Raw genomic sequence first — 14,633 nt, 5'->3', positions numbered from 1 at the left:
GGGAAATGAAATGAACTGAAATGTGGTTTAACGCCAAACTGTTCTGCTCCGGGCTAAGGAAGATGGACATACGCCATACGATGTGCAATGGGGTAAATTTTGCCGGGACAGCGGCACTGCGACCTACTTTTATAACGAATTCCAACTGCTAAGGGATCTTTACATGTACTCCAATGTGTACCCGGGTCCTCAGTTGTTCGTCCCATTCTAACAACTATACATTGTCTCTTGCCGGGCCCTCGGCCCTGTACACTGACAAGGAGGAACTACGCCGGTTTACAAATGTAAAATATAATTCATCTATTCAAGGCCGTCGCCGTTTGAAAACATAATTTTACAGGGGTCAGGGAGGTCATCTAAATCCGAAGCGAGCCAACATCTTACTTACTGGGCCACCGTGGCTCTCCCAAGAAAGGGGATGAATTCAACAGTATAAATAAAAACGCGTGCAGAAAATGGGCCATTCATCTTAATCTTTTCAAGTTCTCACATCTCATGTATTTTTTAGATACTTCAATCGAAGCTTAATGTAACATTCTTACAGCGCCACCAGGCGGATTAGTTCTGTCGGTACCAATTGGATCATTACTAAAGTCTGCTTACTACAAGTACGCTCAGATAACAAGACCAAACCATGGGTTGACGATCTGTATTTAGTAACTTATTATGGGTCAGAAACCGGACCAAAAGCGCCAATCATCCCGCCATCCTTCTGCTTCTTGTTCTTGGCTTCGATGCTCTTCGAAAAATGCCTAAAGTTCCGCCAATTCCTTTACGATTGACATTATTGTTCTTTGAACAATTGTGCATCGATTAAAGGACTTATATTGCGGCGATTAAGCCATGCTGGGTTCCTGGGCACCTGTTTCTCGAAATCTTAAAGATGGGTTCCCAGAAAAGTATTTATTGGGTGGTTATTTCCAATAAAAGTATGGCAATTTTGGTATATATGGAAAGTAGAGATATCCAATCTTACTAGAAAAATACTGGATTCCCCGAAAAATACTCATGGAGCGTATACAGGACAAAAATGTAAGGGTTTCCCTAATCAACAGCCGACGATTAGGAACTTCTGCACGCGTGATGTCAAAGGTCACAAGCGAACATTGAGCGCTTGATGTACAAGTTGATAAACTTTATGAAGAGTTAGACGTACAATACTTTCTGAGATGAAAATGACGGGAAAAGACGCGGGTAGTGGATAATCCGAGAATTTAATTAGGATTCGATATTTGTAATAAATAGTAAGCGATTAAAGACAACATCGTCTTATGTATGCAATGAATTCTCCTCTGACTCCCAAGACGTGACGTAAACATGACCTGGTTTGATCGAATTTTAATAGCAGGGCATTCCTTCGCAATTACAATGTTTGAGAAGGATTTGAAGCAAAATTATGACAAATTAATTAGTTTGAATATGTTTTTGGTCCATAAATACCATTAAATCACTCAGTTTGTACGCGGGAACCCATCTTTAACTAAAGATAAAATCCAATTTTAGTAGATACTTCAATTTTGATTGGCTAAGCACTATAATCAACCTAATATTATCCAATCAAATTACTAAAATTTTGATTTTATCTTAGTTAAAATTTCGTGAAACAGGCCCCAGATCTATAGTAGGCCTATACTTGTTGAGTCTCTTATTGTATATACTTTCAGGCAGACGGAGGGGTGGGGGGGGGGGGTAGCGCGTGCGTAGGGTCTGTTATTGAGTCAACACCATTGTGGGGGGTGGCCGAATGGTTAGCACGTGCGCGCTGTATCATACAGTCTGTCATTGAGTCAACTGGTGTGATTTCGAATCCCCGGTTGTAGTTGTGCGTGACAAACCCCGTACGTTTTCTCCGGGTCCCCCGGTTTCCCCCCAGTGCTAAAAGACCCCTACGTACATTGAACCATACGTTAGTCCCGAATGACCTAGTTTGTGTCGAGTGGACATTAAACTCCACTTCTCTCTCTCTATATTTATGTCCATAGCCGAATTGACGACCTACTTATGTTTAAAGCAACATCCGCTTTTAATATAGATCTACGTCAGAAATTGACTTATCTTTAATCAAACATACTTCGTGTAAGTGTAAAACATGTTCTTGTAATTATATAGGTTATTATTGGGTAGTCATTGCGACAGTTTGTGTTCGCTGCAATCTGTTTCATAGAGGTATTGCGAAAGCCTTCTTATAACTCTGTGTAAGATACCTTCTACATGTGACGTAACATCACACATCATCAATCATTAATAAGAATAATATGTATATTTATATCGCGCACAGTTCCATGATAGTATGAATTCTCAAGGCGCATGCATTGTTTACGTCGTATCATAAACTGGTCGAGGCAGAATGGTGACCTTTACTCATTTTATATAATCATTTACACTAATTAGAAAATATTTTTATCCAGATATACTTCAAACACCTTTTTTTTATTTTTCTAATACTTCAAAAACATTTATAGTATTTAATTTGCAGAAGGAAAAATAGTTAATATTGCGATCCTTCTCAGTGATTGTAGCGAATAATCAATCAATGCTGTTCTGTAAAGTCTGTTCCCTGGTGTAGTTTATGTTCAAAGGGCGACAACCCAATTTAACTATAAGGGTACAGACCACCATAGATTTTAACCGCTGATTTATGATCTATGTATTTCCAGATACACCATCTAATTATAGCGCATTTAAGGTGGTTAAAATAACACAAATATTTGTTGCTTAAATACGTTACGATTCTACTCACACCACCTCTGCTGTCGGGACTGGCAAAACTGTGACAGGGCTGAATTCTGCACCACTTGATTGCAATTCTGTCAATTCGGGACGTACCGGACTGAAAATCGAGCACCCCCACACAGTAATCGTGAAATACACAAATTGGAACTAGCATATCTGATCAACACCCGACTTGTTTGTTTTACACTAAACTTGTCAAAACAAATCTCAATGGAAAAGAGGGAAAAGGGAGAGAATCTTTGGTGGGCTAGTCCCAAATATGGACACGGATTTTATTCTGGCATTAGATTTTAAACCCCATGCTTGGCGAATATATAATTTTGATTTGATCTTATAATATCAAGGAGAGAGAGAGAGAGAGAGGGGGGGGGGGGGTAACGTCCACTCGTCACAAACTAGGTCATTTCGGGACTAACACATGGTTCAATTTTATTTCAATAATTCGCTTGCGCGTATCATGTAGGGTTATTATCCCTAGAAATCTAACTTGCCTAAGATGAAGTCCTGCAGCCTGTGGAAGTGCCATTCCTGCAACAGCGACATAGGCTGATAATTTTGCAGCATGATAATGACCGACCACATACCGATAGAGTGGTTCGTGATTACAAGAAAAATGTTAACGTCAACAAATTATCTTGCCCAGCATGTTCTCCTGACATGAACCCAAATGGAGCACCTCTGCGATCATCGTGATTAGACACTTCCTCCGGCAAACCAACATCAACTTGAGCAGAATTCATTGCAAGAATGGCAAAGGATTCGCTGTAGACAGCTGAAAACAGCTACGAGTAGACATGTTTGGCAGGTATCGAAGTCAATAGTGGTCACATACGCTATTAATCTCATGTCTTGTTAAATAACCAGACTGTATAAGGACCCCCCTTTACTCGAATGTGTGTAATTTCTCTTAATCTAGACATCGTTGATCTTTAATACCGGCTTGTGGCCAGTTCACCAGTTTTAATATTTTGATATCTGCGCCAGACACCAGAAAATTATTCGTTTTCTATCAAAACTGTCTTTTGTTTGGAACATGTACTCGAAGAGTAAACATTCTTTTGTCCAGTAGTTTATAACAGATCAAATCTGGGACTTTTGTGTGTGTGTGTGTTTGGGGGGGGGGGGGGTTATTATCAAAACGAATTTGTCACCCTTTTTTGTTATTGTCCAACATACACTTTTATTAATGAAATCCTCGATTAAAGATAAAACTCGTTGTATCAGAAATAATAAAGAGGGAAATCGCAGCAACGAGCAGAGTTATTCCTAGAATACCAAGAGCTACAGCTGATGGTCTTTCATCAGAAATACTGATCTTTCGTCTCACATTTGCTGATAAAACCTTCTCATCTATTGACAAATACGACAAAATGTTCTCCAAACTCAGCCTTGACCCATTTCGTCTACATCTACATCTACACAATGGACGACCACTGATTCCTGAAAGTAAGTAAAATATAAGTACATGTACCTCAGTTGGTGGACGGTGACTCGAGTAATGGTGCGGACTCGCGAACCGAGGCCCCAGATTCCATCCTGGTATTGGCCGAGGAAGTTTGTCGGGATTTTGCTGTCATTAGTGCTGGGTGGGTGGGGTGGGGTGGGACGGGGGCGGCAAGGGACACAAGCGTGTAACCTTTCAGATGGGAAGAAAACAAGTTGTCTAGCTGTCTATTCGTTGGTGTGAAATGTCCCTCATAGCACACTGCATGGCGTATGTTTGTCTTCAATAACCGAGTTGGTGCAATAAAATAGGACGTTAAACCCCATTTCGTCATCATCATTTTTTATAACAGACTATGTTGATGATTGTCCTGGGGGTTATTTGCAATTATCTGAGTATGGATTTTTCCGGCGTGGTTCCCCCTTGTCAGTGATGCAGGACGGAGGGCCTGACAAGGACAGCTGTCTAGTCCTTCGGATGAGACGAAAAACCGAGGTCCCGTGTATACATTGGAATGCACGTAAAAGATCCCTTGGCAGTTGAAATTCGATATAAGAGTAGGCGATAGTACCGCTGCCCGGGAAAAATTTCCCTCATAGCACACTGTATGGCGTGTGCCCGTCTTCATTAGCCCAGCATCGGAGCAGAACAGTAGGACGTTAAACCTCATTTCATTTCATTTCATTTTATGAATCTTTATTTTTTAAACACACCTATCAGACATCAAGAAATGGGGGGGGGGTCTGGACAATATTGGACGAAAATTGTCTTTGAAAAGTAGTAAAATAAAACAACGAATTTTACCTGTTATTCCTGCAGTTTGGTTGGAGCTCGGTTCTGATGTTAAATTGCTACTGATAGTATCGTTGTTAACTGGTAAGATTAAAATCTTGCTTGTCGGTGGAGAATCTGTATTTTCTTGTGATTCGGCATGTGTTGTAGTACCATAACTTGTCGATTCCATGGTTGTTTTGGTATCTGCAGTATTATTTGTTGTGGTATCTTCAGTAGTCGAATCAACGGCTTCTACAGTGGTCAATTCCGCGGTTGTTGTAGCCTCTACAAAAGTCGATTCATCGGACGTAGCGGTATGCTCAGTAGTCGAATCAATAGTTGTCGGGGTATATATAGTAGTTGATTCAACAGTTGTTGTGGTATCTTCAATAGTTGATTCAGCATTATTTGTAGTATCTGCGACAGCTAAGGATACAGCTGTTGTTTCAGGAGAAGCCGTAGTTGGTGGTGGTGTTGCTGCAGGAGTGTTCGCTGTTGTCGCTTTAGGTCGACACAGCGGCTCTGGGTAATATTGCTCCACAAACCCTCTTATATCATCAGTCGCCGCTTCTCCACCGACATTAGCTGTCAATAAAACATAGCATATAGACATAGAAAAAAACAGACTGGGGTGGTCCGTGGTCGAGTAGATTTTAAGATTTTAGTAACAGCAGAGAAGAATTCTGAAAATTTAATAAACATTATGCGGACATGAGGTATCATTGTTTAAATGCACTCTTTAGTGGACATTTAGTAATTGAACATGTAACAAAATATAAGTTATGATATAGCATACCAAATATATATCTAGTAACTGGCACTAAAAGAGAGCTTATGTATTTTGTATAAAGACCCTTAATATAACACATTAGAGAATGACGAAACAGCAAGGAAACAGAGCCAGGGGGAACATCTAGAGAGGAATAAACCCTTGTTTGGTATCTAAGCAGCTGCATGACAATACATATTGTTAAATGTGTATAATTTATGTTCCATATAATAAAACTCTTATTCCCGATATGAAACTGTTACCTGTGTTTCAGCTCAAATCCTACGCTACTGTATTACGAATGAACTAACTTTGTTGCAATATTAACACAAGATACAGATACACAATTACTGGATTGATTACTATGCAACGCTTCGATGAGGACACCCTTGTTATCATCATTTGCTTTATATAAAGACCAGAGTATTGTCGTTGCCCTAGGGCCCGGTCGACAGTCAAACCTAAATTTACATACCTTATCTAAGATCGTAGCCATTTATTGCAAAGCGGCCTAGGCTGTGCACGCTCGACATTTCTTTCCTTTGTAACAACTGGAGCTTCTCCTTTGGATGAATTTCGCCCAAAAATCTGGATCAAGCCTATTTTTGTGGCGTCTTCTGGCAAGTTTCTCAGGAAACACTTGTCTACGATATCACTCCAGAAACGAACCAACGTCGTTGCATTGAAATAAATTCAATAATCGTGTCGCCATAAAAAATATTGTACCTTGTGTTAATAATTTATTCATCTCGGTATTATAAATTGACACTTACCAGTATAACATCTTTTGATAAAAGTTGTATAATTTGGCACGCTGTGCATGATGGGTTGAAAAGTATTACTTGTGTAAGGTCCTAAAATAATTAAACATTCATTGTCCTTATTGGTGAAAGATGTACAGTCTTCGTCCGGGTCATCATAATCCTGACAATATTCTTTACAGTCAGCGAGTGATCGGGGTGATTTGTTGATAACGACTTGTCCCGAACCGGTGTCATCAATCAATTTCCGGCTTTTCCTGTCTTCGAACCAACATTCACCTTGAAAATAAAAGACATCCATAAATACATGTACATGTTATTTTAATCAGTGTGGGGTCTATACCCATCCACAGCATCCAAGAAATAAAACAGGTGATTTTAATTATCGTAAATCTAAATTTCAAAATAACTAGAAAAATAAACCAAGAACACAAGGATTGTGTGAATTATGTGCATATCATGTTCGACAGTTCCACTTCACATGGGGATCACGTGGCTAAGTGGGTAAGACGCTAGCCTGGAGATCGGGTGTTCGATCCCTGCATTGGCCGAAAAAGTTCATCCAGATTTTCCGGCGTGGTTCCCCCTTGTCAGTGATGCAGGACGGAGGGCCTGACAAACAGCTGTCTAGTCGTTCGGATGGGACGAAATACCGAGGTCCCGTGTACACATTGGCGTGCACGTAAAAGATCCCATGACAGTTGGAATTCGATATAAGAGTTGGTCGTAGTGCCTCTGTCCGGGCAAATTTCCCTCATAGCACACTGTTTGGCGTATGACCTTCTTCATTAGCCCATTTCGGAGCAGAACAGTAGTACGTTAAACCCCATTTCATTTCCACTACACATAATGTCTGTCAACCAAGTACGAATCAGATTTTTCCAACCTCAAGAGTATAATTGTTTCAGTAATATTTAATAATTCATTACTGAACGTGCAGACATATCGTACTTTCGTTTTCATCAATATTCATGAAGACCTTTCCACTAAGACCTCGTCTTACAAACAAACAGAAATGTGAACGAATTGTGGACCAAATCCTGTTTTTGCACGCAAAACTGAGAAGCAATTGGGCACCAGAATAAAACATTTCAATAAACAAAGAATATGTATACCATTGTATTAAAATATAATAGAGATGCTTAATCAGAGAGACAGAGAGGGAGAGAGAGAGAGAGAGAGAGAGATAGGGTTTAACGTCCACTCGACACAAACTAGGTCATTTCGGGACTAACACAGGGTTCAATTTTATTTCAATAATTCGTTTGCGCGTAGGGATCTTTAGCAGTGGGAGGAAACCGGAGGACCCGGAGAAAACCCACGAGGTTGGACAGGCGACCCTACTCCTTGTCACGCACAGCCGGGGAATCGAAACCCCGTTAGTTGACTCAATGACAGACCGTATGATGCAGCGCGCGCGTGCTAACCATTTGGCCATCCAACCCCATTCATCACCATAGATACATGTTCAGATATACCATAGTGACACTTTATAAAACAATCTAGTAACCTGGATTAAAAAGGACACATTGACTCATCTATCTCCATGGGTAGCTGTGTGTTTAAGTAAGAACCTTCATAAGCTCTCTGTTTAATTAATGGCACCTGATAAAGATGATATCTAATCCCCTTTGTGGTTTGAATGTAATTACAACTCGATATACAAACTGAAAAGGCTGTGACAGATTAAATGTGAGTAGAGTTTATGAAGTTAATATTTACATACTTTGAGTTGATTTATTAAACTGGTATTGTTTTTAGTTGACGGTAAACGCTTATGAAAAGATTGTGACAGATTGAATGTGAGTTGAGATTCTGAAGTTAATATTTACACACTGTGAGTTAATTTAAACGGGTATTGTTTTAGTTGACGGTAAACGCGTATAGGACCACCATCAGCATTTAAAATGGCGGCGAGATCGCCATTCTAAGTCACTGAGATGTTATCATATTCACTTGTAGGGTGTTCCAGTGCCAGGGTCAAAAACTCAAACAAATGACTGTTCTTACTTATTTTTGGAATTCATTCAAGTACAATTAAACATACATTATGGAAGATTAGATAAAGAGTTGGCAGTTCTGACTATAATAGTTAAAAACTAGATAATGTAAAGGCAATTTGCTGAAAATTTCATTCAAATTGATCCACTATGAACCGAGAACTAAGCGATTGAAATTTCCGCCTAGCCTCGTTCGTCATTACTAAAGTCAGTACGATAAACTGCATAGTCTCGATTATCCACTTAATCGTTATAAGGAAAGTTATGCAGTAAATCGGCTCATAATCCACTAACGATCGCAGTCTAACGATGCCATCTAGAGTTGATTATGGTCTGGATAGGTTAATTAATGTCTAATTAATAATTTAGATAACATTTCAGGCCTAAAGAAAGACCTACAACAGACAGATTTAGCTCTTGCAGAATGTACAATTAAGCGTAGTTCTTACTAACACGGTTGTAGGCCGTTTAAGCGCATGAATAATGCAACAGTGCAACACTAGTGCAGCCCGATTCCTGGTCAAGGGGAAAACGCCACTTGGTTGACTTAATCGATGATATTGGACTGTATTATAAATCAATGCTAACTGCATGAAATTATATCCCGACGGACAGGGATTATGACAATATACCCCCCATTTAAAAAATTGCCACTTGGTTGACTTAATCGATTATATTGGACTGTGCATTATAAATCAATGATAATTGCATGAAATTATATCCCGACGGACAGGGATTATGACAATATACCCACCATTTAAAATGTGGGAGTATAAAAAGTAATTACCATAATCCTACCTATATTGATTTGACAGATATATTGGAACTGGTTGTCGCACCTGTCTGTAAACCAGGTCTCGCCATGTTTACTCCTAAATACACATTTCTTCTTTGAATCATCGTGGGCCGATGAGGCCCAGTGACTGGGTTCTCCAATAGGGGTACAATCATCCCAATACCAACCATCCAGGCCTGGATTTGACGTATTCACATAATTAAAGCCCCCTATCCAATATTTATCATTACTGGAAATAGATAAACTAATCTCTAAAAAGTCACACACGAATGATTAATTTTATATAAAAAAAAAAAATTCATTAAAGATACATTATGTAAGATTTAGATAAAGAGTTGCTCGTACTGGGGCTAACGAGGTGTTCTCACTTTCCCAGCAGCTATTGTTGTCCAGGTAGAATCATTGGACCAGTACTAAATAGGGTAACAATGGTGTTAAAACTATAGTCTTTTTCATATCAATATTAACCACTTTACATAAAAGTTATTTTATTAACAAATTTAGCATGTACATATATATTTTTCGTATCAATATTAACTACTTTACATACAAGTTATTTTATTAACAAATTTAGTATTGTACGTGTATATTTAAAATTCGACTAAGTGTGATATCGAATTTCCGTATTCATATAAAGTCGTCAAACCAGTTAATAATCTTTGTTTTTTATCATGTATTCTTCTGTTTAATTCTATGTACGTGTATTTTCTTTTCTTTGGACGTGAAACGCCTCCATTTCCATATTGTGATTTATAGTTCATACATGTCATAGGTTAAATTGAACTGGTCATGCAATAATTAAAACAGAGTATAACTCACTAATCTATAACTAATCCCTAATCCGCTTAATTAGTAAAGGGTTAATCTGCTGGGAAAATGAGAACAAACCGTCGTACTTGCTATAATAGTTCAAAAATAGATATTTTATTTTGAGCCAAGTTATCCGCCCTGCTTGTAGTTTTGACAAGTAGTGTGCATTGATTGTTTATTATCGTCACCATGGTACTGGTATGTTCGAGACTTAGCCACGCTTCTCCATATTTTAATTAAATAACTCATTAAATTACTGAACCGTTCTAATCTACTTTAATCGGAATCAGAGAGTTAATTATGGTCTTGTTTTGTTAATAAATGTCTATTTAATAATTTATGTAACATTTCGGGTCTAAAGAAAGGCGTGCAATAGCCAGATTTAGCACTTGCATAATGTATGTTTAACTTTAAAAAAGTAATTGGTTGATTATGTGTCTTTTTTTTTTTAAAAAAAAAAGGATTTAAAAAAAAAGTACGTAGAAATGGTTTCATACAGAGGCGTGCTGGGCGGGTAGACAGGAAAAAGTGCCCTCGAGTTACCTCAAGCATATGGTCATATTCCCATTGCTTTTATGAAAACAATGTGCTTTCTTTTCCTGTTAACCCTCCCCTGGTCCAAACAGATCCAGGGATACTGAGACCCAATTGTGCTCAATGCACGTACATGCACCATTGATCAATTCTTGCTTGTTGGCTCTCAGCCACATTGAGACAGAAAACTGGTTAACGCTGATGATGATCTACTGATTGTGCACCTAATATCCAAATTTCTCTGATTTCAGTTTCGATTATAAAATGTTTGCGATTTGCAACCATTAATAATAACAATTCTGTATTTAGCCGGCCTCTAAATCATTTTTTTTTCTGGTTATTTGGGTTGTGTGAATTTACTCCTAAGTTCTTCTCCTCCGCAATTAGTGAACATAATTGATTGGACCTTGACGGGTAACCTTCGTAAGGAATACCAGTCCCATTTCATGCCTGTGTTTCTTTACTCGGGGGTAGCTTAGTTCTTGATTGTTGCTAACTATGTTCATGTTCAGATCTTCAGGACTGAATCATAAGTCATCAACCAATGTATGATATATCATGGCTGAGATATACGTAAAATCGATCCTAGCATGTACCAAAGAACTGAACATTTTACGGCGTTTTCCCCTACTCTCAAATTGTCCTATTGCCCTAAGTTTGATCTTTCTACCATCCTGAGATCCCCTCACGCTTCTGGTTTGGTAACACGACACAGCACACGCACCAGACAAACATACTGACCACAAGCTATTCTCTCGACATAAAAACAACTTTTTCTATTGCCAAAAGAAGTGTCACGTGTGGTAGAACTCCCCACCCACACAGTGGCAGCTCCAGCCGTCAGTGGAAGGAGGGGCAAAGCTAGGGCAATGCCCTTGCTTGAGGGGACAAGCTTCCTCCCGAGCGCTGATGGCGTGATCCCCAGACTGCCGGAAATGCAGCCTGGGTCTGACATTACCTCCATGTCTCCCTCTAGCTACGATATAGCGCAAGAGAGAGAGAGAAATGGGCTTTAACGTCCACTCAACACAAACTAGGTCATTTCGGGACTAACATACGTTTTTTTAAAATTTTTATTTCAATAATTCGCTTGCGCGTAGGGGTCTTTAGCAGTGGGGGGAAACCGGAGAACCCGGAGAAAATCCACGAGGTTAGTCAGGCGACTCAACCCCTTGTCGCGTACAACCGGGGAATCGAAACCACGCCAGTTGACTCAATGACAGAGGGAGAAATGAAGAAGCATTTCACTGAAACTGCTAACCAGTAGACATTTCGCAATAACAACAAAAGCAAGGTAGGTACCATTTCTACTTACATGTGGTTATTTTGTACCCATAAGTCTGTTATTTCTACCATTGTTCGTTGTTGCTTGACTGTTTTGAGATGGAGTAGATTTCTATTCATTCGGTGACAATTCCGATGAGCCTCGTTCCAATTTAATTTGTCCACGTGGAAAGTATACTGATAAGCCTCAGTTTTACAATAAACTAAATGAAAAGATTTCTTTAAAAAAAAATTAAATATGCGTTTCAACAGTTACGATCCTAAATTTATACCTATCCTCCGGAGAAAATATATATGGCGGAGAAAATATATAGAAAATGGTCATTCCATGTCAAGGGGGCCAGGCGTGGGAAATTGACTCCTCGAAAAATCTGGAAAAAATATATGTTATTGTACATGTAAAAACTAGAAACGAAACAATTTGTGGTTTGAAAATTGACTGAGATTTTGAAAAAAAAAATCGAAAAGATATCGAGATGGCAAGGGACAAGAATGCTTTTAACATATGTTGGATACATTAGTGCAAACTATAATTTCACCAAGTTTCTGAATTTTAGGTGCTCATCTATCGCATTCAATCGGCTCCAAAATTTCCCAACTTTCTCAAAATTTACCCAATTGACATGGAATGACCCAAAACTATATATGGCGGAGAAAATATACAGGAGGAAGTGTGTGTGTTGAAAATCCACAAATTTTAACAAAGCTGACCTTTAGTTAGATATTGACTCCACAGGCGCTTGTACACATATCGTGCCCGTAAAAGAACCACTGACAGTTGGAATTGGAAATAAAAATAGGCCGTAGCAACCCTCCCCTGGCAAAATTTCTTTCATATTTTCCTCGTAGTACACTGCGTGGCGTACGCCCATTTTCATTAGCCCAGTCATACGGCTCTGGCCAAGTCCAATCGGTGCAGAAAAGTAGGACGTTAAATCCCATTTCATTCCATGTGTTTATCCCGGAACTTTACACTAATTGACTGTCTTGATATCCACCAAATTTATAAAATTACGCAAATAAAGTGAATCCAACACATATGCCAAACTGGTGCCACGATATCTAATTATATGTATATTTACCTGCACTCAAAATGCTCATTCCAATCGTACAGATGACAATGGGATGAAGTACGATTGAAGAATCAGAGGACAAATTATGAATACGATTTTGATTAAACTTCCTATGTCCTTTATATCCCGACCAATTCCAACTTAATGCAATTCCTCATATATGTCCAGTGTCCAAGATGACGCATCAGCGTACGGTGCACTGTCGTCCATCATTTTCATCTGGTTAAAATCCTATTTCGTTTCGTTTTTATAGTTCAAAATTTCGTTTTACTTGTCTTTACTACACTTGGATCTGGAGGAGTTGTTATTTAACTCGTGTTCTGAATGGTGTCAGGGATAAGCCAATGAAATGGTCTGTTACGGCGAACTTTAAGCGTGTTTTTCACGGAACTGTGGGTAATCCACTAGTAACATCAATGCTGATTGGTTAATCAAATGTCTGACGCCAAAAGGGTCATAAGTCGGTCTTTTGACCCCTGACGTGACCTATCGCTATAACTTGTCAGATCTTCATGTAGTGTAGGCCATCGAAAGTATAAAAAACGAAACGAAATATAGATCTGTATATTAATCAGTTTGATTGTAATGGGGCTTTGTAGTGGATTTTAAGCAGATTTGTCACTTATACTTATTCTTTATTTGAAACAAAAAGGAACCACATTTTACTATTTTGCCTTGGTTTATGCGCCTTCGATATTGGAATGGTTGCTTTAAAATGAAAATATATGGGATTAAGATCGCACTGTTCTGTCCCGACTGGGCTAATGAAGATGGTTATACGCCATATAGTGTGCTATGAGGGATATTTTGTCCGGACAGCGGCGAAACTGCCTTGTGTTATATCGAAACCCAAACTCGCAAATACTGGTCACTCCCATTTCCTGTTATATATCTAATAAAAGTTATTACTAACAAAATATTACTTACCAGAATTCGTGTTAAAACTTAGGACGAGAAGATATGGCACCGCGTAGCAAAACTGATTTGACTTCATTGTTATATTTGTTTATTACAGCATATATTACCAACTCGTTAGTACTGCTACTGGATCGACGCAATTCCCATATTGGAAACACACACACACACAGTTACGAAGCATAGAATTTTAACTCCCAATTAAATACAATAAACTTTAATATTGTCTGTTACGTAGTATATATTCTAACTCCCAAGTAAATATAGTAAAGTTTTATACTCTCCGTTACGTAGCATATATTTTAACACTTAAGTAAATATAGTAAATTTTAATATTGTCCGTTACGTTGCATATATTTTATCTCCCAAGTAAATATAGTACAGTTTTCTACTCTCCGTTACGTAGCATATATTTTAAGTCTTAAGTAAATATAGTAAATTTTAATATTGTCCGCTACGTAGCATATATTTTAACTCCCAAGTTAATACTAAATTTTAACATTGTCTGTTATGTAGCATATATTTTAACTCCCAAGTAAATATACTAAATTTTAATACTACGCGTTACGTTAACACACACTACTCACATCTTTTCTACAATCCGTTACGTAGCATATATTTAAACTCACAAGTATATATAGTAAAGTTTTCTACTCTCCGTTACGTTGCATATATTTTAACTCCCAAGTAAATATAGTACATGTTTCTACTATCCGTTACGTAGCATATACTAAATATAC

The 14,633-nt window shown here is 38.4% G+C and overlaps 1 protein-coding gene across 1 annotated transcript; it reads right to left on the bottom strand.

Annotated features, from left to right (window-relative positions):
* Window positions 1–3,916: 3,916 nt before the first annotated feature.
* LOC126815141 (uncharacterized) lies at window positions 3,917–12,090 on the bottom strand. Its single transcript, XM_050540696.2, has 5 exons — window positions 11,937–12,090; window positions 9,280–9,506; window positions 6,494–6,760; window positions 4,982–5,536; window positions 3,917–4,173 (listed from the first exon to the last, which is right to left on the bottom strand). Exons 1-5 carry the CDS (start codon window positions 12,023–12,025, stop codon window positions 3,917–3,919), a joined length of 1,395 nt encoding a protein of 464 aa, XP_050396653.1. The 5' UTR covers window positions 12,026–12,090.
* Window positions 12,091–14,633: the final 2,543 nt, after the last annotated feature.

Source organism: Patella vulgata, chromosome 1, assembly GCF_932274485.2.
Source record: "Patella vulgata chromosome 1, xgPatVulg1.2, whole genome shotgun sequence".
In the NCBI taxonomy this organism is placed as follows: Eukaryota; Metazoa; Mollusca; class Gastropoda; family Patellidae; genus Patella; species Patella vulgata.
The sequence above is the reverse complement of the archived record's forward strand: the minus strand, read 5'-3'. Positions and strand labels throughout refer to the sequence as shown.

Coding starts and splice junctions, on each gene's coding strand:
- LOC126815141 (XM_050540696.2), bottom strand. CDS start 12,025: ATGAATAGAAATCTACTCCATCTCAAAACAGTCAAGCAACAACGAACA. Junction 9,507..11,936: donor TGGGTACAAAATAACCACAT/GTAAGTAGAAAT, acceptor ATCTATTTCCAG/TAATGATAAATATTGGATAG. Junction 6,761..9,279: donor TATCTGTCAAATCAATATAG/GTAGGATTATGG, acceptor TTTATTTTCAAG/GTGAATGTTGGTTCGAAGAC.